At 35.9% G+C, this 22,285-nt stretch overlaps 1 protein-coding gene across 5 annotated transcripts in view; it reads left to right on the forward strand.

The window, feature by feature from the left end:
* CHSY3 (chondroitin sulfate synthase 3) overlaps nucleotides 1-22,285 on the forward strand; it is a 289,499-nt gene that overhangs the window by 8,061 nt on the left and 259,153 nt on the right. Inside the window, exon 3 of one of the 5 annotated variants that reach the window (XM_044947848.2) lies at nucleotides 15,408-15,467. The exons of the other annotated variants lie outside the window; for them this stretch is intronic. Within the exon in view, the coding sequence (XP_044803783.2) occupies nucleotides 15,408-15,455 (48 nt within the window). The 3' untranslated portion in view covers nucleotides 15,456-15,467. Of the gene's footprint in view, nucleotides 1-15,407; nucleotides 15,468-22,285 lie in introns of those variants that run through there. 5 annotated transcript variants of the gene reach the window in all.

Below are 22,285 nucleotides of genomic sequence, written 5' to 3' on the forward strand. Positions count from 1 at the left end.
GTCTTTTTAAATTACTTCTCTGAGTCTTGTTTAAGTCAGTTAAAAGTAGATATTGTAATGGTGTCTGCCTCATAGATTTTCTAGAAGATTAAGTGACTTGATGACATGATCCATGTATAGTTCTATATAGTTTTGACAGTACATATATATCTTGCACATAGTAAATTGTCAATAGATGTTATTGTCATAACGCTGAATAGATCATATAGTATATTACATATAACACAATTCATCAATTTTATTCATTTAATAATTATTAGTCATAAGTGATTCAATTATATCAGAAAAGTCAGACTGGAAATAAATGAAATTTTTTTCATTGAAGAATTCAAGTTTGAGGTTTCTTTTTGTCAAAGAACAAGAATCCAGTATGTTTCTATACTATTTTAGAATTATAAAGAATCCAATATTAGTAAAACATAAAACATGGAAGACTTTAAGACACACACCACAAATATTTGCTTCAGTCTTTGAACGTCATATTAAATAATCTTAAGGAGATGGTGGAAAATATTATTTAACAAGTGATATTTAATATATGTATTTAAGGAATCCCATACAGACTAGACTCTATCTACATTATAAAAAAAAATGACTGTGTGGCTTTATAGGTTAACCTCATTTTCTGAGTTTCATTGGAATTTTCAGTAGGAAAGGAAGTCAGTATCTCATCCTGCAGTCAGTTCACAGGACCCACCCAGGAACTTACGTCTCAAGGCAACTAGAACCCCATCCTGGGGTTTCCCAGGTATTTCAGGAACTGATATATAGCTTCAGTTCTTCCTTACCATCTGGTCCTGGTGGTCTGGGAAAATGTCTTATTTGTTGGTCCTTTGATCTGTTTCTTCCTCTGTCATCTCTACCTACTTTTTCTTTCTTCTGTCATTAATGATAAATAAAATAAATTACAATTGCATTTTGATATGCACTGCTCCTCATCAGGTTTTCAGTAAATTAAAGTGTTCATGACAGGCCAACCTTGATATTCCAAGACATCACTCGTAGGGCCCAGGAACGGCTAGCCTTCTTCTGAATAGAGAGGCCTTTGGTTGCTGATGGATCTTAGACTGGTTCTCTCTATACTTGAGACCATTGGAGAGTCAGAATTGAGATTCTTACTTTCCCACCTGGAGTTAGAAACATCTAGTTTTCAAGAACATGTGGCAGATGTTCATAATCAACGGATTTCATGAGTTGCCGTTATACTTATTTATACCTCAAATTGTGTAAGTATAAATGACTAACTGAAGCGTGATCGTGAGAAATTTATTCTATGCTTTACACTCCGTGAGTGTTAGAATTTATTGGCATCTACTCTCGGCTAAGTTCACATTTTTGGTTGAGCTCTATCTTGGCTACTGTTTTTCTAGTTATCTGGGCTGCAATCTGGCAGTTTAGGAGGCTGCATATGGCTCTTGAAAGTTGTTTGGCATGTAAGTTGTTTTAAGGTTTTTTTAAATTTTGTTTTTTGATGCCATTAGCAGAGGCAGGCAGTCTTGTGTCCCTTCAGGTCTTGTTGTGCACCAACCTCCCCTTGCACGCTTATTTAACTGCCTGGCCAGATAGGTATAACAGTGTTATACTTTGAATCAATAATCCACATGTTGACAATTTTGTTAAAGCATTCTCCAGGATATGAAGAAATTTTCTAGTGAAAATGAGATGTTTATTTTAAATAGTGTACATTATTTTTTTTGAATTAATTATTTTTGAATTAATTTTTTCAAGCTTGGCCATTTAGAGTTGTACAACATATAATATAGTTATACTTTCTTTGTTATAGGACTTTTTTGGTAAATAACTAGAAAGTTCTCACTGTTGAAAATTTCTTTATGCAATTCATATTCATTCTGTGTCTTACTAGAATTGGAAGTTCCTTTTCTTTGGTTCTGGTTTTAGTAAGATCACTTATATTAAAACATTAAAACAGCTTAATTTCCATAATTCTTTTCCCTGTGAGGGAGTTTTGCATTTCATCTATCTAAGAGTCATTTTCAGAATAGTGTGTATTTATCTTTTTAATGTTTGCAGTTAAATGGAGCCAAAGAATATATATCTTTATTGTCTAATTAAATGTTGTTTCAAACAAGGCAGAGCTCAATGTTGATAGTAATATTTCTTTGTGGTTTAAAAAACCATTTCTTATGACTAAACAGATCTTTATTAGATTTCTTAAAGAGTTAATTTCATACTGAAGTGTCTTATGTCTTAGCTTGGCCCCCTAAAGGCTATAAACACCCTAGAAAATTCCATTATTTCACAAAAGAATATATTTTGGCAGAGTTTCCCGGGCTTCTAATACCAGAGAGCTAAACTATAAAAAATTTAAGTATATATAAGTTCTTTGTAACATAACCATTAAGGTTAAAATATGTGCCCCATTCTTATGGGGCTGTTACATATCCTGCTTAGCTTCTTTCTCTAACTTATGAGCTTCCTTTTTCTATAATGCTAATTTTACTGCATCATGAACACAGTTTATGCCCCCAAAGTATATTAATATCTATGGAAAATTATAAGTCTGGGATTTTTATCTTAAATTCAGTCTTTCAGAAATCATTTCTTGGTTCTGATTCAGCCATATTTAGTTTTTAACTTCACTAAAAGCAGTAAGCTTCTCACACCTACTCTTCCCACCCCCATTCCACTTGTCAGATGAAATCATCACACACTGATTTTATGAAATCTCTTTCTACCCCACTGTTTTCTTCATTGTACAAAATAAAATTACATTCTGAGTTGAAGGAGAAACTTGGTACAGATTTTCCATGTTTTGTAGCCTTAGGTAGTTCGTTTTCATTGTTAACTGGTGGTAACCTGAATTATGAAAAATGTGTGCTTTATAATAGTTATGGAAAATGCTAAGCTGGGAAGATGCTTCCATGCAATTTGAAATTAGCTCCATGATAACATAAATTCTCATATTAGTTTAAAACCTTTGAATACTCTTCCATCTTAATAAATCAAAAGTATTCTAATTTCCTGAAAAAAAATCCAAGTCAGTTTTCTACTTGCACTTCCTTTGTGTTGGCTTCCAAAAAGCTATGTAAGAAACATTTATTTCGATCTCTTTTCTATCTAGTGAATTGATGAATTAGGCTTCAACATACAAAGAAATGTAATTTGTCATATAACCGTACTGCACTGTACTTTGATGATAGCATGTGACTTCTTTTGCTCTAAATATTTTCATATTAACTTTTAATAAGGTGTTTAAGCTAAACATAAACTTTATTAAAATTTTAAAAATAAGTGTCTTGAATCATAAAGTCATTGTTTAATATTATTGAAGAATAGGAAAACATGTAAACTGAAAAGTTGAAGGGTTGCAGTTTCTCAGAATTCTAATGAGCTCTTCATTTACTGTCCTAATAAATAGTACTCTAGTTTAGGCTTAACCACAAATAAATCAGTTTGAATCATGACAGACATTTAATGTTACCCTGTCTTTGAAAGGTATTAGACAATTTATAGTACAGTACTGAATCAAAGAAATATGTTTATTTTTAAAATTCAGCAGGCATAGTTTTAGAACTTATGAATGAAATAGATATCTTAATTTTTGAGATTTTAAAATCTTCACTCACCATTTATTATTTTGAAAGCCATTAACTTTTAATAAGGTGTTTAAGCTAAACATAAACTTTATTAAAATTTAAAAAATCAGTGTCTTGAATCATTAAGTCATTATTTAATATTATTGAACGATAGGAAAACATGTAAACTGAAAAGTTGAAGGGTTGCGGTTTGTCAGAATTCTAATTCTTAAGTCCTTCATTCTTCATAGTTGGTTTCTTTTTATATTCCTGTCATTTTTATTGTTCAGTTCAGTTCAGTTCAGTCACACAGTCACGTCCGACTCTTTGCAACCCCATGAATCGTAGCACGCCAGGCCTCCCTGTCCATCACCAACTCCCGGAGTTCACTCAGACTCACGTCCATTGAGTCAGTGATGCCATCCAGCCATCTCATCCTCTGTCGTCCCCTTCACCTCCTGCCCCCAATCCCTCCCAGTATCAGAGTCTTTTCCAATGAGTCAACTCTTCCCATGAGGTGGCCAAAATATTGAAGCTGTAGACCTATTTATTTATAGAGTACCAGGTCAGTTTTCATTCCAATCCCAAAGAAAGGCAATGCCAAAGAATGCTCAAACTACCGCACAATTGCACTCATCTCACACGCTAGTAAAGTAATGCTCAAAATTCTCCAAGCCATGCTTCAGCAATACGTGAACCGTGAACTTCCAGATGTTCAAGCTGGTTTTAGAAAAGGCAGAGGAACCAGAGATCAAATTGCCAACATCCGCTGGATCATGGAAAAAGCAAGAGAGTTCCAGAAAAGCATCTATTTCTGCTTTACTGACTATGCCAAAGCCTTTGACTGTGTGGATCACAATAAACTGTGGAAAATTCTGAAAAAGATGGGAATACCAGACCACCTGATCTGTCTCTTGAGAAATTTGTATGCAGGTCAGGAAGCAACAGTTAGAACTGGGCATGGAACAACAGACTGGTTCCAAATAGGAAAAGGAGTTCGTCAGGGCTATATATTGTCACCCTGTTTATTTAACTTATATGCAGAGTACATCATGATAAACGCTGGACTGGAAGAAACACAAGCTGGAATCAAGATTGCTGGGAGAAATATCAATACCCTCAGATACGCAGATGACACCACCCTTATGGCAGAAAGTGAGGAGGAACTAAAGAGCCTCTTGATGAAAGTGAAAGTGGAGAGTGAAAAAGTTGGCTTAAAGCTCAACATTCAGAAAACGAAGATCATGGCATCCGGTCCGATCACTTCATGGGAAATAGATGGGGAAACAGTGGAAACAGTGTCAGACTTTATTTTTCTGGGCTCCAAAATCACTACAGATGGTGACTGCAGCCATGAAATTAAAAGATGCTTACTCCTTGGAAGGAAAGTTATGACCAACCTAGATAGCATATTCAAAAGCAGAGACATTACTTTGCCAACAAAGGTTCGTCTAGTCAAGGCTATGGTTTTTCCTGTGGTCATGTATGGATGTGAGAGTTGGACTGTGAAGAAGGCTGAGCGCCGAAGAATTGATGCTTTTGAACTGTGGTGTTGGAGAAGACTCTTGAGAGTGCCTTGGACTGGAAGGAGATCCAACCAGTCCATTCTGAAGATCAGCCCTGGGATTTCTTTGGAAGGACTGATGCTAAAGCTGAAACTCCAGTACTTTGGCCACCTCATGTGAAGAGTTGACTCATTGGAAAAGACTCTGATGCTGGGAGGGATTGGGGGCAAGAGGAGAAGGGGACGACAGAAGATAAGATGGCTGGATGGCATCACTGACTCGATGGACGTGAGTCTGTGTGAACTCCGGGAGTTGGTGATGGACAGGGAGGCCTGGTGTGCTGTGATTCATGGGGTTGCAAAGAATCGGACACGACTGAGCGACTGATCTGATCTGATCTGAGTACCTTCAAAAATTGATGGTTTGAAGAAATATACAGATTAATAAACATAACATATAATAAAATCAGGGGGAAAAGGAAGATATACAGAAAATTTTTTTTTTCAAAAAGGAAAAATGCATGTTGAACCCCTTTTTTCGTGGCATTAAAGAGAACAGTAGCTTAACATTATATTGATACCTAAGAGAAGTCTTCCTCGTGGAGCAGACAGGGGCTATGAAGGCTCATATACTCAGTACCACTTCTTTGATAAGTAGAATAGTATGATTGGCTTGGATGTTTCTTAGAAATTCCCTCAATATAAACCTGGACTGTAGCACAGAAGGGCAATTCTTCAGGAGGAATTCTACTTGGAGACAATGCAAGTACACCATTCTTTGATAATTTACTTAATGGAGGGAGGTGGGAGGGGGTTCAGGATGGGGAACATGTGTACACCCGTGGCGGATGCATGTTGATGTATGGCAAAACCAATACAATATTGTAAAGTAAAAAAAAAAAAAAATAATAATAATAATAATAAAAGAAAATAGCCTTCAGAGAGCCCTCCATGGGTATTTCTTCTTACTTGAATGATCTATATTAGGTTGACCAGCAGCAAGTTTGATTTATGCACTTTGTTCAGTGGGAACCCAGGGTACAGCCACTGTGTCCTTGATTAAGGGAAGGTCCATGTTTGTGCTTTGCTCATTAAGAGGAAGGTAGAGATGCCAGCTACAAATGGAAGAATAAAACCAAATCATGGACAGATAGTGGATCTCACCTGAGGAGCTCAGGCTCAGGCCCAAGAGAATTCCTAACAACTCAGCCTAGAGTTACCCAGCTTTTGAGCTGATTATTAGAAATGTCTTTTTTTTTTCATGAATTTAATAAGTATTATATAAGTTATATAATTATATGTATTTAAAATTGATTATATAAATTTTAATTTTAACATAAATTTTACATGCATAGATTAAGATTTAAAGATCCACATTTTAATGATGAAATGGTATAATATCTAATACTCAAATGAATCTTTAATGAAATGATGATATTTAATATTCATGATAAGTATCTTAAAATGTGAAAAATATATAAGGTTATAATAAATTGAAGTGTTCTGCCTTAGAATTCAGTTATCTTACATCTTAAAAGCTAGCTCATTTATTTCATTTTCTCAAATAGATCTATTGAGCACATTTTATCAGCAGTGGGCTCACACACCTTCCTTGTCTTTACGGAGCTCCCAGGGAGGGAGAGTCAGTCTTCAAACCAATCTCTGCTTTCATATCTGATATCGAATTGGGTTTCCATCTCTGTCATCCTTCTCAGTCTTTTTCCTTCTAAATCATGAGTGCTCCAGTTGTGTCCAACAGTGGTACTTATCTTGGAACTAGAATCAAATGATTCTTATTTTAATTTTCTTAGGTGAGCATCATCCTCTCTTGTTTGTATTACAGTCTCCTGAAGAGGAGAAAGCTAAAGACATATTTAGCAATTTTATTGCATATTAATATATCTTAGGTCTGTTATATGGGCTTCCCTCATAGCTCAGTTGGTAGAGAGTCTGCCTGCAATGCAGGAGACCCCAGTTCCATTCTTGAGTTGGGAAGATCCCCTGGAGAAGGGATAGGCTACCAACTCCAGTATTCTTGGGCTTCCCTTGTGGCTCAGCTGGTAAAGAATCCAACTGCAATGTGGGAGACCTGGGTTGGGAAGATCCCCTGGAGAAGGGAAAGGCTACCCTCTTGTATTCTGGCCTGGAGAATTCCATCAACTGCATAAACCATGGGGTTGCAAAGAGTTGGACATGACTGAGTGAAGCACAGATCACTAGAAAATTGTTTTTTAATTAAGTCTGGAGCTTAAGTACCTGGCTTCACACCCCAGCTCTGCCATTCACTAGCTGTGTGACCTTAGTTCAGGTTATTTCACTTCTCAGTGCCTTAGTTTCCTCATCTGTCAAGTCGATATAACAGTACTTACCTCACGACACTGAGGTGAAGATTAAATGAGTTAATGTATATGACAGCACTCAGAATGATACCTGACAGTGATAAGCATTCTGTAACTATTAGCTATATTTGCAGAAATAGATCAGCATGCAATAGTCCCAGCTTTACAGAGCCATTGCAAAGAATGCAAAGATCAATGTATTGGAAGCTATTAGAATAATGCTTGACATATGCTAATTCCTGCCTAACAACTGTCATTAATATTTTCCAATTTACAATGTTAATATGCCTTTTTCCCCTCATGGGAAGGGAATCATGTTGATTGGAAAGTTTTATTGCAATTGCCTTTTGAAAGATGGACCTTGCTGTAGTAGGGAGGGTGCTGGTTCGGTGGTTCTTTAACCTGACTGCGTAATGGGAGCTCTGTGGGGTCTTTGAAAAAATTCTGATGCTGGAACACATCCCTGACTCATTACTTCAGAATCTTTGACAAGTGAGTCCAATAGCATGGATAGTGTTAAAAACTTGTCATTCTCATGTGGCTCATTAATTTTCTGTTTTCAAATATACAGTCCATCTTTATTCCTTCAAAGTTATATTTTTTTCTTTTGTTATATTTCCCTTTTGGGAAAAATCACAGGAGAAGAATCAGCACTTCTGCATTTATTTCTATGTCTGTTTCTTGTCTGTTCCAAGTGAATATATTAATATATAAAATGAAAACAATTGTATGTTTTCTCATGGTCTGATTTTGATGGTTCATATATTATTTTTTTTGTTTTAGAAAAACACAAGATTTAAAACATTTAAAAAAACACATTGTTTATCCATGCAAGGCTTAAGGTTTTTCTGTTTTTATTTATTGCATTTGAATACTATATAGTAATAGAGTTCTTAAAATATAGGTGAAAGGTTTCCATTGAATTATTTGCTTTAACAGTGACTTTTTGAATTAGAGCTTGGCAGGGAAAAAGCTATTAGTGATCTATTTCATTGAGTACAGAAACCATAACTTAAAGGGATGACTTTAATTTCAGCCTGTCATTCTCAAATATTTCTTTGTCCACTGCTATAGCTGACTGCTATCATGGAGGAAAGTATAGGGTACACAGGGGGCTTCTCAGGGGTACAGTGGTAAAGAATCTGCCTGCCAATGTAAGAGACACTTGCATTGGAGACTCCAGTTTGATTCCTGGGTCGGGATGATCCCCTGGAGTAGAAAATGGCAACATGCTCCACTATTCTTGCTTGGAAAATTCCATGGACAGAGGAGCCTGGTAGGCTACAGCCCATGCGGTCACAAAGAGTCAGACTCGACTGAGCACAGCCCAGTAGCAGCAGCCTAGGGAACACAGGATGGAGAAGGCAATGGCACCCCACTCCAGTACTCTTGCCTGGAAAATCCCATGGACGGAGGAGCCTGGTGGGCTGCAGTCCATGGGGTCGCTAGGAGTCGGACACGACTGAGTGACTTCACTTTCACTTTTCATTTTCATGCATTGGAGAAGGAAATGGCAACCCACTCCAGTGTTCTTGCCTGGAGAATCCCAGGGACGGGGGAACCTGGTGGGCTGCCGTCTATGGGGTCGCACAGAGTCGGACACAACTGAAGCGACTTAGCAGCAGCAGCAGCAGGGAACACAGGAATGTAAGGGAAGAAGTCCCCAAAGAGAATAGAAAGATGCAGTGCTTCCTCCAAATGAGGTCATGTACAGGGACATTGCCAAGTAAGTGTGGATATACGAGAAGTCAAGGGCAAAAGAATAGCATGGTAATGAATAGTGTGTTTGATTCAATCATATCTAGTGGCAGGAGACATGAGGCTCCAAAGCTGTTGGTAGAACTTGATTGTGAAAGGCCCTGTATGACATCCTCAAAAGTTTAGAGTATACCTTGTAGATGAGTGTTTCTTAGAGTTAGTGGGGTTGATATAATTGATTTAGACTCAGTTGGTGGGGAGACCATGAATAGTATGTTAAAAATCTTTCTGGGTGATTCTAATGACAGTCAGAGTGAAAAATCGGTTCCATAATGGAGAGCTTTGAAGAATTCTTCATACGCAGCCATGATCAGTGTATCCCTTAGTGGCCGGAGCACAGAAGGATGGATTGGAGGCTCTTGTATCGAAGGACAGTGAAACAAGACAGTTAGGAGGCTATTGCCCCATACCCAAGTTAGAGATGAGTCTTAATCAAAGAGTCAAAGTGGAAGTGAAGGTGAAGAGATGGAATTGAGAGGTAGTGAGGGCAGAGAATTGACAGAGTAGGTGATTGGTTAGATGTAGGGGGGGAATGGGGTTTAAGGTGACGCCTAGGTTTTGGTCTCAGGTGAGAGTAATATCTCTAGAGGGAGGGAGTAATGGAAGAAGGTAGTTTTCAGTGATTGCTTTCTCTGAGGCATGAGCAAAGGAGAAATGAGTTCTATTTTGGGTATATTGAGTCTCACTCATCATTCATTTATTTAGCAAATACTTAAAAAGTAAGGCCCACATAACTTGAACAACTTTCCCAGATTATACAGGCAGGAGTATTGCTCTGCTGTGTTATCAGACTACATGAATGCCTTTTTTAAAAGCAAGCTTCACTCATAGATTAAGCAGTTATTGTTTAAAAATAAAAAAAGAAGAATCAAATCATAGTCATAGGATGAAATAATTTAGTTTGTTTAAAATTTAATTTGTTAAAGTTAGTGACTTATCTTAAAATTCTTTAAAATGTAAATTGTAGTTAGTGCTCTGAACAAGTAATATTATAAAATGGCTCAAAAAAAAAAAAAAAAAACCAAACTAAAAGCATAAAAATACATACAGTGAAAAATCTTTCAAATTCTGTCTTCCATCTGCCTGGAGAAACCCTCCACCTATTAAGTATCAACTCTTTTCTTCCAGGGTTTGTCTTGGGTGTTAGACAACTGTGTACATACTGTATTCCCCTCAGTCACTAATTTTTGTATGTCACAAGAGGTAGCCTATAGAAATATTGTTCTGAATGCTGCTTTTTCAATAAAGAATATTTTTTAGAGTTATTCTTATAAAGTCATTTTATAAGGTTTCTGTTTGAAATGGCTTTAGTTCAATGATCCATATCTCTTAGATACATGTCTTCCTTTGTCAAACTGGAGTTTCAGATTTATGAACAGATAATTCTGTTTGTGTCTTAATTAATTGCACTGTAGGTGCTTCTGTTACAGGTAGATTTAGAGCAGGATAATTTTAGATTATTACATAGCATATAAATCCATCATACCCATATAATTGCTTACATTAAGATTCATGTCTTTACCCCCAAGGCTTTTTAAAATTCTGTACTTCTCATATTTAATGTATAGCTTTCTTGCTTTCCTTGTTTTAAATTAAATATTTTTAAAGATTTACAAATTTGTAGTCAATCACCTTATAGAAAGAATATCTCCTAACTTTGGGAAGTCTGTAGAGAGATCCACCACAGTCAAATAACCTTTGTTAATCAATAATTGTTCTTCTGACAATATATTCTATAATAGTGTTTGTGAATATTTATTTTCATTGGTTATAAGTGTGTAACTAATGATTACTTTTGCTAGTGTATACATTTGTTACACATACATTACTGTAATATATATTCAATTGAGTAAATTCTACATATGGACTGTTTAACACTCAATTGTAAAAATAATTTCAAGTCCATTTTAACTGATGTTTTTTCATTTAAAGAACATTTAACACTATACCATAAATTAGTGTTTTGAAACCTAAGCAATATAATAAATGGCATTGTATTAATTGAAATATATATTTATTATAATTATGAGTTATGCAATTAAAAAAAGTCATGAAGCAAACCCTATAAATGTAGACATTTATCATGAGGTCCTATAAGGCCCCTATTTAAATAAAGTTTATTTTTCTATCCTTTTTCTTACCTAACTTCTAATTTTCTTAATCTTAACTACAATTTAACTTTCTGTCCTTTATTTACCTAATATTTCTGTTTTCTAGAGTTCATAGTGTTCAGAGTGTGTTATCAGATTTTATTCTCCCTCAGCTCATTTTTAGAATGATTTCTAAGCTTACAAAGTAAGCTTGACCTAATAATCTGGACACATTATGAAATTTGATTATAGTTTTCTTGTAAAACTTAATTGCCAGATTAAGAGAGAAAATATGACGTTTCTGTTTGACATTTTTAATAAAGGGTCACATGGAGTGGGTTTTGTGTTCATAGATGCAAATAGAATCCTAGCAAGCACTTTCAAAATACTCAAGGCTCGTAAAACTTAAATCTCAGTTGAATTAGACCAAAGTTCCGTTTTGTCAAATACATCATTTTGAAGAATCACTTGAAACAGTTGATAATGGGTGTAGCTGATTTTTACCAAATTTGACAGTTGTAAAATGTGTATGAAAACAGCAGAAGATATGCTCCACTGCTTTCCAGGTGTTACTGTTTGGCAATTATCAGTTTTATATAAAGTATATAAGTAGTAATCCTGACAGTTCCTGCTTATGTAAAACATTTGTGCTTTTATTTCTTTAAAGAGCTCCCACTTTCATCTTATTCTTTGTCCAAAGGAAAATTTGTGATTGAAAACACTATGTGAAAAAACATTTGGGAGGATTTGAGTGATGAATTTCTTTTTCAGTTTTTTGTTTCACTATCCTAGTTGTAAATTTCAGTTTAAATGTATGTATTGATGTGATATAAACACAGACAGCCTCCGCAATTCCTGTGTAAGCTGAATCAAGAATGATGTTCATGGCATATTATTCTTATTGCCATTTTATATACATTTGTTAGTCACAGATTTTGGAATATTAGAAAATTGTGAACACTTTTTTGGGTTGGTATATTTGCCATATTTTTTTTTTCTGTAGAAGAGAACCAATGTGGCTTGGCCAAATTAATCTAGATCTGGGTAAAAGAGATTTTCTTTTATTTAAAAAATTGATTAGTAGCGCTGGCATCATGTTATAGTGCTGTTTGATCAGATTTTTTTTTTTTATGCTATCCTTGCTGCTGCTGCTAAGTCACTTCAGTCGTGTCCGACTCTGTGTGACCCCATAGACATCAGCCCACCAGGCTCTCCTGCCCCTGGGATTCTCCAGGCAAAAACACTGGAGTGGGTTGCCATTTCCTTCTCCAATGCATGAAAGTGAAAAGTGAAAGTGAAGTCGCTCAGTCGTGTCCGACTCTAGCGACCCCATGGACTGCAGCCCACCAGGCTTCTCTGTCCATGGGATTTTCCAAGCAAAAGTACTGGAGTGGGGTGCCATTGCCTTCTCAGTATGCTATCCATACTCTTGAAGTAAATTTGGATGCATCTCTGGATCTTTTAATAGTTAAGCTTTATTGCTTGTGGAGAAAATGGAAGTCAAAACAAGGACTTATTGTAGTATAAAAAGCAGTATAGACAGTGTGATCAAATGCTGGCCCGAAGCTTGGTGTGGTTTTATTAATTTCTGCTCCATCTCATGAATATATGCTAGGAGATGTCTGAAATGTTTAGTATTTTATGATGTTTATGATAAGTAATAATCTGAACTTTTTAACTTTTATAGGTCTATAATGTAATCAAATTAACCACCAAATTGATTTATAGTTGTATGAGCCATGAAAATAAATTATTGATCACTAGTTATGTAGCAAGCATTATACTGGCTGTAAGAGGGATTAAGTGAGGTGAAGTTTACCTTGTCTTATGCTAGAAGTGGACAACAGGCTCAGAGCAATTCAGTAACTTGCCCAAGGTCACACAACTAGAGAGCTGTCAGAGTTTAGCTTCAAACTCTGTTTTATTTGATTCCCAAGACCATATTTTTCTTGAAATGTTATGTTCACCTTCTGCCTAAGGATTCAAAGAATGTAATTTCATTTTTATTTTGAATCTCTGATGTCAGATAGGAATTGACAAGTTCAAGTATATTCAGTATGAGGAAATTGGAAAGAAAAGAGGTAGGCTACAAAGGTCGGACAGTAAAGACCCTGAATGGAGAGGTACTGCCCTCTCCACTAGACATGCTTACCTATTAGAGATAAAGAGTCTCTTAATCTTTCTGGAAGAGATCTGTGAAGAATGAATGAAAGGGACCAAAATTGTTCGAGTTCTTCCAGTCCTTAGCATTTATGTTTACAAGAAAAATATCTAACATTAAAGTTTTCATTCTCAATGGAAACAGAAAATTGTATATTTTACTCTACCTCAGGGCAAGAGTAAAAATGTAGGCTGTCAGTTTTATCTAAATTGTTTTCCCAGCTGTACTGTTTATAAATGAAGTGCACACGGGCATATATATCACACTAGAATTTCAATTATTGGAATGTATTCCGAGAGCTCATTTTATCTTAAGAATATTTCTTGTTCTGATAATTAGTTTATATTAGAATGAATATTTCTCCTTTACTTCTCAAAAAAGCACACACATAGAGGTAGTATCTCAGAAATGGTGAAATATGTTTTTTTCAAAAAGAGTAAAGACTTTGTAAAAGCCCTTATTGTTTCTGAGATTTTTAATATGAATGTTTCATAATTATTAGTTTCTAAGAGTGACTTTTACATGGACTTACATTGAATAAATTCTCATAAAAAACCCTATGTGTAAATGGAGTTATTAACATACTTATTAGAATTATCACAGTGAGCTGATTTGTGCTGAGTGCCAGTCGTACACTTAGCTGTAGACATAATATAATACAAAAATAAAGATGGTGCTTCAGATAATGGTTTTAGAAAGATACAGCTACTTCTTGAGTTTAAACAAAATGAATAGTTATACAGTAGAAATATCATGATGTTAGACTATATCCTAGACAGCATATTAAAAAGCAAAGACATTACTTTGCCAACAAAGGTCCATCTAGTCAAGGCTATGGTTTTCCCAGTGGTCATGTATGGATGTGAGAGTTGGACTATAAAGAAAGCTGAGCGCTGAAGAATTGATGCTTTTGAACTTTGGTGTTGGAGAAGACTATTGAGAGTCCCTTGGACTACAAGGAGATCCAACCAGTTCATCCTAAAGGAGATCAGTCCTGAATATTCATTGGAAGGACTGATGCTGAAGCTGAAACTCCAATACTTTGGCCACCTGATGCAAAGAGCTGACTCATTGGAAAAGACCCTGATGCTGGGAAAGATTGAATGCGGGAGGAGAAGGGGATGACAGAGAATGAGATGGTTGGATGGCATCACCGACTCAATGGACATGAGTTTGAGTAAACTTTTGGAGTTGGTGATGGACAGGGAGGCCTGGCGTGCTGCAGTCCATGCGGTCACAAAGAATCTGACATGACTGAGCAACTGAACTGAACTGAACTGAGACCATATCTGAATAAGTGCGTTTAAAGCACTTAACCGTATATGAGTCCATGAATTGTTCTTCCATTGAAGAATTTAGAGTGTAGCTGGGAAAAAGGATAGTGAAATTGAGAATATTAATAGTGTGGAAATGAGCATGGAATCCATAAGTTGTATATAGATGAGCACTGTAAATGTTTAAAAGGCACATCAATGGGGGCTATGCCATTTTGGCAGGAAGGCTTCATGGAAAAGTTTATCTTAACTTTAAAGAGTAGGTAGGTCAGTTTCCTCAGCATAGGTGAACCAAGGTGGGCTGTGCCTGATGCTCTCTGGGTACTGTGTGGGCAGTCTGGACCCCCTGAGGTCAAAGCTGTAGAAGAGGAGGTCACAGCATGGAAGAAGAAAATAGAGATATCTACCCACATAAGGCTGATTGTGTCAATGTGTAACTGAGAACTGAACTGTTGCCAAAAAGCAGTACATAAGACTACAGACAAGAGCTGGCAGATGGACCCTGAAAAGTATGAATGACAATCCTCTTTTCCCACTGGGAATTGAGGATCTCTTCTGGTTTCTCAGTTAGTCTTAGAATTCTGGGAAACCTTAAGCCACTAGGTTAATTTAATGTACTCTGAAAACTGCTTTATCCAAATTCCTGTGCAATGTGCCTCAGTCTTTCCAATCCAGTTCATTTTGAAATGCCTTTATTTCAGCCTCCATAATCATATTAAACCCTGCCTATAACCCTATTTTTTAGGGTCATGCTGCTGCTGCTAAGTCACTTCAGTCGTGTCCGACTCTGTGAGACCCCATAGACGGCAGCTCACTAGACTCCCCCATCCCTGGAATTCTCCAGGCAAGAACACTGGAGTGGGTTGCCATTTAGGGTCATATATCATGCTAAATAATTTTTTTTTTCATTTTTATTAATTCACTGAAAACAGCTTCTGATTTGTGCAGCTTTGTGAATAAAATGTATTATTTGTGAAAAGTATATCTAGCCTAAAAATGTGGCTACATTCTTATTTATTAATGCTGTTCTAGAGCTATTTGTACCTATGGGTGAACTGACTTCTTAGTCTTGCTTTGTGGGTATCAACTGATTAGCATGGCTGATTTCTTCCAGCATAGCTGTAAATGAGGTCTTTTAAAAAAGATACTCATTAATTGTTGTCTCAGATTTTCATTAAGGAAATCATAAGTGCTTAATTATACTCAGGCTTCTAATTTTTTACTTTTTAAAATTATTTTTTTATTAACGTGTTCATAAGGAAACAAATACTTACCAGTTTAATGCTGTAAATATTGGGGTAGATCTGCAAAAGCCATTTTACAAGTTATTGTATCAGATAAGAATATGTTTAACTAAAAAAAAAAAAAAACTTGGCCACAGTGGCTTTTGTTTGTCAGTTTTCCAGATATGTAGGTGGGTAGGCCGTGACTAAGTAGATACTAAATGATCCATCATGGTCCCATGCTTTTACTGTCTTTCTGGTCTGCTTTTGCTAAGAGTGTTGACTCTTGTTCCCATGCGTATGGATTTCATGCATCTAAAAGAAACTAACCCTAGTATCAGGTAGGAAGGGGGAATACTTTCTACTGGCTTGAGCTTAGTCCTTTTTCTCAGGCATTGAAGTCTCCATAGACCTCTGCCTCCATATACCTGGTTAGAATTATTTGTGACTGCAGGAGAGGTGGGTAAATTGAGTACTTCTAGCTTCCATAGCCCAGAGAATAAAAAGCAGAAGGAGCTTAGGAATAGGCATTAATAAATCTAACGTAGTTCATTAGGGCTCTCCAGGGAAACAGAACCAATAGTATGTACGTCTGTTTAACTACCTATCTATCCATCTCTCTGTAGAGAGACAGAGAGATTTTAGGAATTGGTTCACACGATGTAGGAGCTGGTAAGTCCAAAATCTATAGGAAAGTCTGATAGGCTGGAAATTCTGGCAGGGGTTGATGTTGCAGCTCATATCTGAAAACAGTCTGGAGGCAAGATGCCTTGCTTTTTGGGGGACTCTTATTCTTGTCTCTGAGAGCCTTCAACTGATTGGATGAGGCCTACCCACACTGTGAAGGGTAATTTGCTTTACTCAGAGTTCTGATTTAAATGTTAATCACATCTAAAAATACGTTCATAACAATATCATAGACTGTTGTTTGACCAAACAGCTGGGCATCATAGCCTTGCCAAGCTGACACGTAAAATTAGCCATCATACCTACATTACTTACTAAGGTTTGATAATATCCAGTGGTTTAGAACTTTTGCATCCTCAAATCCTGCCTTACCCTCAGTGGATTGACATTTTTCATGTTGTAGTTCATGTATATCAAATACAATAACTTTTTATGTATTGTAGAAAATTGTCTATGCTAATTCTGAAATGGATTTCAAAGACTACTATTTATTTAAATAAGAGAAATCATAATAAAAAAAGATCTACTGAGATTTCTTAGGCTTTTGTGTATTTTAAGGTGGTAAATGACAGATCATTTTAAGCAATAAGATTATTTTTGCCTAAATGACCAGAGAATGTTAGAAGAGATAGTGGAATGTTGACTGTCTTGGACATGAAGAGACCTAGGTATTTATAATCTCTCTAACATCGGTTACTTTATCACCTTGTCTTCCTGAATCACCTATAAAAGAGGACTAATAATAGATTTCATACCTTTTCTATTGGATTATGACAGTTACACAAGATAATGGATCTAAAAATGCTTTATGAACCACAGAGTGATAAAAATATATTGAGACACTAAGATATAAAGATAAATGTCTCATAACAACCTCCTCTGTGATTGGAGGGTGGCATGGCTGATGAGCTGTCAAATGAAGGTTAGAGCTGAATGCAGACTCAGAAATGGTCTGGTTCAAACTGATGAGATAAACTTTAGCCTAGAGGGCCTCAAAGGAAGGTTCATTCCGTGAGATTATGATTGTTCGGAAAGCAATAGGAGGCCTTCCCTGGCAGAAAGAGGAATGTTTCAAAATTAACATCAGGCTGTTAGATTTGGTAGCATGACAGCTGTTTCAACCCATGCTTCTCCTGCTCTCTCCTTTGGAAATACACAATTATTCAACTAATGCTGGATAAATATAATTCAAGAAATATTTCATTTTAAGAACAAAATTCTTAGCTAAATATTAATTTAAAAAACTAGAGGAGGGAATAACAGAAGAGTTTATCTAATGTTGTATTAATAAAGAGAAGCCTTTAAATAGTCTTGAGTGTTGTTACTTAATTTTTCTTCTATGTAAAATAGTTCAGTTCAGTTCAGTCGCTCAGTTGTGTCCGACTCTTTGCGACTTGAGTTGGAGTAGAATAGTTAGGCACAAGTAAAAGTCATGGACAATTTCTTAATTCAGTGGGCCATCACTTCAAGCATATCAAAACCAAGTAAACTTCCAAAATAGGTGATAATAAATCTATCTATGGAGTGGGATTTATGGAACCCTAACTAAATTTATCATTAATCTCTGACTTCTGTCATATAATTTTAAATGTCTTTGGGAGAATGATTTTTGAATGTGTTTTATATGTGATATGAACTTATTTGTAAGATTTTTAAGGTGCACCTAACAATTTGATTCCTTTAAAAGTATTGATTTTGAACTTCTTAAACACTAGCTTTTAACACTTTTTCTTGAGGTTCATATGAAATGAACACTTAAAGTATCAAAGTTGATTTCAAGTTTTCAGTGTTGGTTATTTTTAATGTAGCCTTTGTCCTGGTGATTTCACTTTCATCCTTTTATTCCTAAAGAAAGCAGAGATGACTTTACATTTGTGAGTGATACTTAATAAGTGAGAAAACATATAGACGTAATGATGAAACTACTGTGTACCCTATGACAGAATTACAGTCATTAAAAATGATTTCCTACATTCACTATATGAAACTGAAAAATACTTAGGACATGATGTGAAAAAATATGTGAAAAAATAGGCTAACAATGGAGTATAAGTCATTACCTCAGTTCAACATATAAATTATATATTGCAGTATAATTAGGACTTCAGGGACAGTACATTGCATGCTTTTATTCTTCACAAGAATATATTAATATGTAAAATACTGTGAGTGCTCTGCTTAATGAAATGTAGAATGATTTTTCATGTGGGGAAATGAATAAACCAATGTGATGCATTTATTGCTAGGTAATGAGCATATAGTCAATATAGAAGAATTCAATGCAATATACACTATCATATATTCTTCAGTGATTAAGTTCCGTGATTACAATAGTCTTTGAGGAAGATAGCCGAAGCACGGTATGTGGAAAATTCTAGAGGAGTAACTGGATTTGAAAAGGTAGATAGGAAGCTTTCGTTATTCATCTAGAATGGGTTGTTCATTGGTACTTAACTGTGAAAAAAGGCTCAGTTTTAGTTCTTGGAAAACATAAAATTAGACTTAGGTATTTTACTTTGTTTTCAAAAAGTAATACATCTTTTTATTTCCAATAAAGGTCTGATCTAAATGAGAAGAGAAGTGATGGGAAAACAGGTTGCTTTAAGAGGTTTAGCTTTGACAACTGGAAAGAGTGTCACTGTTAACAACCTACTTGGGAACATCATGGTACAAACTTAAGAGCACGTAGTTTAAAGGTGGAGCTTAGAAATACAGAAAGAAATTCTTACTCATAATAAGAATTAGACCCTCACATTACATGAATCATACTGGGTTGGGCTATAAAAAGAAGACAAACTCCTAAAAAGAGCTATTTTAATTACTGTGCCAAGAAGTACATTTCTAGTAAAGATAGAATTTTCCTTGGTTGCAATATGTTTTTTTCTTGTGCAGTTCCCTCTTTTTTTATTGTAAGAAAATTTTAATATGAATATTCAAATTCCTTTTTCTGTAGTAGACTTTCTAAAATACTTTTAACAGTCCCTTTAATGTTTAAATAATCTCTTTCTGATCATAGCCACGAAAGAGGTTGTCTTATTATGTATCACTTTTCCTCCTAGGAGTCACATATAGTCCTGTGAGATATGTGAAATAAGAAGATTTTTTTATTTTTGGCAATCTATATCCATTCTCTGTCCCTAAATTAGATTCACTGCACAGCCTTACCTCAGCACACTCATATTGTATGCTGAATAAATAAGGACAGACATTACTCTTGAGGCCACTTTGTCGTTCATCCAATTAAAAGGTGGGTCTTAACAATCTATCACTTGGACAAATATTAATTTGGCAGAGTGTGCATTTTCATAGTTCATTCATGCACAACAAGGATAACAAAGGGAAATTCTCTATAAGCAGAATTGCCTGAATGAAAAGGTAGAATGCATGAAAAAGAAAACCTAAAATTGTTGGGCTTAGAAATGAGATGGGAATGTTCTTTTGATTGAGTTATTTATTTTTTACTGAATTCTGAGTTGATCACATGGAAATACTGCATTTTTAAAGTTAAGTGTAAAAACACAGTATTTTCAGTTCTCAAATTCTAATCTGATGTGGCCACATTCAGGTGCTAACTTATATAGCTTATAAATTACTGACCACTGTTTAGACAGTATTCATCTGCAAAGTTAGTAAGGAAAGTATCCTCTTGAATGCTTTTTAAAAGCAGATTGCTGCAGAGAAGTTTCTGACTACACAGAGCTGGGAATAGGAAACAACTTCTTATTTGTTGATTCAGAGGACAATTTTGGAAAAAAAGATAAAGGTTAAAAAAAATCAGGATTTCAAAGCTTCAGTAAAATACTAAAATTAAAAGAGAATCTGTAAATCAAAAAAGATGATCTCTATCTATATTCTTTTTAACTATCAATTGAGTAATACATATGTTCTTATGTAAAATTTTGAGAAAATTTGATAAACTTTATAAAATTCTTTAAAGCATAAGAGATAGAACACTTCTAAATTAAACCCACATTTGGAGAAAGTTAACTTGCCTCTGATAGACTTTTGGTTGTATGAAAAAAAATGAAAATGTTAGTCGCTTAGTCGTGTCCAACTGTTTACGACCCCATGGAGTGTAGCCTGTCAGGCTCTTCTGTCCAGGCAAGAATACTGGAGTGGGTAACCATTTCCTTCTCCAGGGGATCTTCCCAACCCAGAGATCAAACCCTGGTGTCCTCCATTGCAGGTAGCTTCTTTACCACTGAGCCACCAGGGAAGCCCCTTTTGGTTCTATACTCTCTACAAAAAGGTCAAGAACTTCTGAATGCTTGGGGCTGGTGCACTGGGATGACCCAGAGGGATGTACAGGGAGGGAGGTGGGAGGGGGGTTCAGGATGGGGAACATGTGTACACCCGTGGTGGATTCATGTTGATGTATGGCAAAACCAATACAATATTGTAAAGTAATTAGCCTCCAATTAAAATAAATAAATTTATATTAAAAAAAAGAAATGACAAAAAAAAGAAATAGAAATAGAGGACACCAGTTATAATAGAATTTCAGATAAACAATAAAGTCATCTTAAGTGTGGAAAAAAAAAAGAACTTCTGAATGGCGTATCAGTCAGGATTCTTCATTGAAAGAGGAAGTACCTCCTCTGGATAGACAGAAGGGGCCTTATTAAAGTATCTTGGGCATTTTACAAAATTCTGGCAGACTCTGAGAAGCAGGTGGAGGCTAGGGTGCCAGGGACAGGCCCAGAGTTATGCTCCAGTTGCTGTCTGGTGTGATGTTGTTGGCTTCTGTGGCTAAGCACACACCAGACCTCACTTACCAGACCCTGCCCTTGGATCCACAACAGTCTTCCCTTGCAGGGAAACGGCCTGCGCTACTTATGCCTCTTCATGTCACTACTGAATCATGTGGGGCGATGGGAAAATCCCTGGCAGATTTCTGGACCCTAGCTCTAAGGAAGGTTGTGAATGTGGCTATGTTTCATTCCTTGCTTCTTAGATAGGCTAAGATGGAGGATTCCTCAAACACAAGAAAGGAATATAGGTGATCAGAGTCCATATATAAAATATATATGGCCAGCAAGGTCTTCAACTTTCAGCTCCATAGCTTACTCTCTTCCATCCTTACATTGACCCATACACTGTGCATTCTGGCCATCAATTCTTCAGCACCCCTTAGAATTTTCTGACACTGTGGTTTTGCTACATTGTTCCCTGAGGCTGAAATTTTCCTTTTTATGTACATTGTCCTTCAAGGGCTGCCTCAGCAACCACGTCATACACAAAATCTTCCTTTTTTCCCTAGAAAGAAATACTATCAGTCACTTTGAGTTCACTCTCTTGCTTTCACTCTTATTCTCTTTTTGGTTTCTGTCTTATTCCCTCGAGTGGAAAGCTCCTCCAGATGGTGGAGCTTCAAGTCATACTGATCATTAGGCGGTATTCACTCGTACATTCTTTTGACTCTAGTCAAAAGAGTTTTTAATGGGACTCTTTAAGACTCTAATTTTGTAATAGTTGAATAAGAATTTACAATTTTGCTTATTTCCTCCAAGCACTGTTTTGCATACAGCTTCAGGTATTTTCTCTACATGTAATTTGAAAAATAAAAAATAAAACAAACCCAGAAATTAACATGTTTTGAATTTTTCTCCCCAAATACTAGTGTGTAATGTTATAAGTTGCTTTGGATTAAAACCAAGTCTGCCTGCCTGCTTGTTTAAATGTAGGTTCAGTGATATTGGTAGGCTATCATGTA

Source organism: Bubalus bubalis, chromosome 9 (genome assembly GCF_019923935.1).
Source record: "Bubalus bubalis isolate 160015118507 breed Murrah chromosome 9, NDDB_SH_1, whole genome shotgun sequence".
NCBI lineage: Eukaryota > Metazoa > Chordata > Mammalia > Artiodactyla > Bovidae > Bubalus > Bubalus bubalis.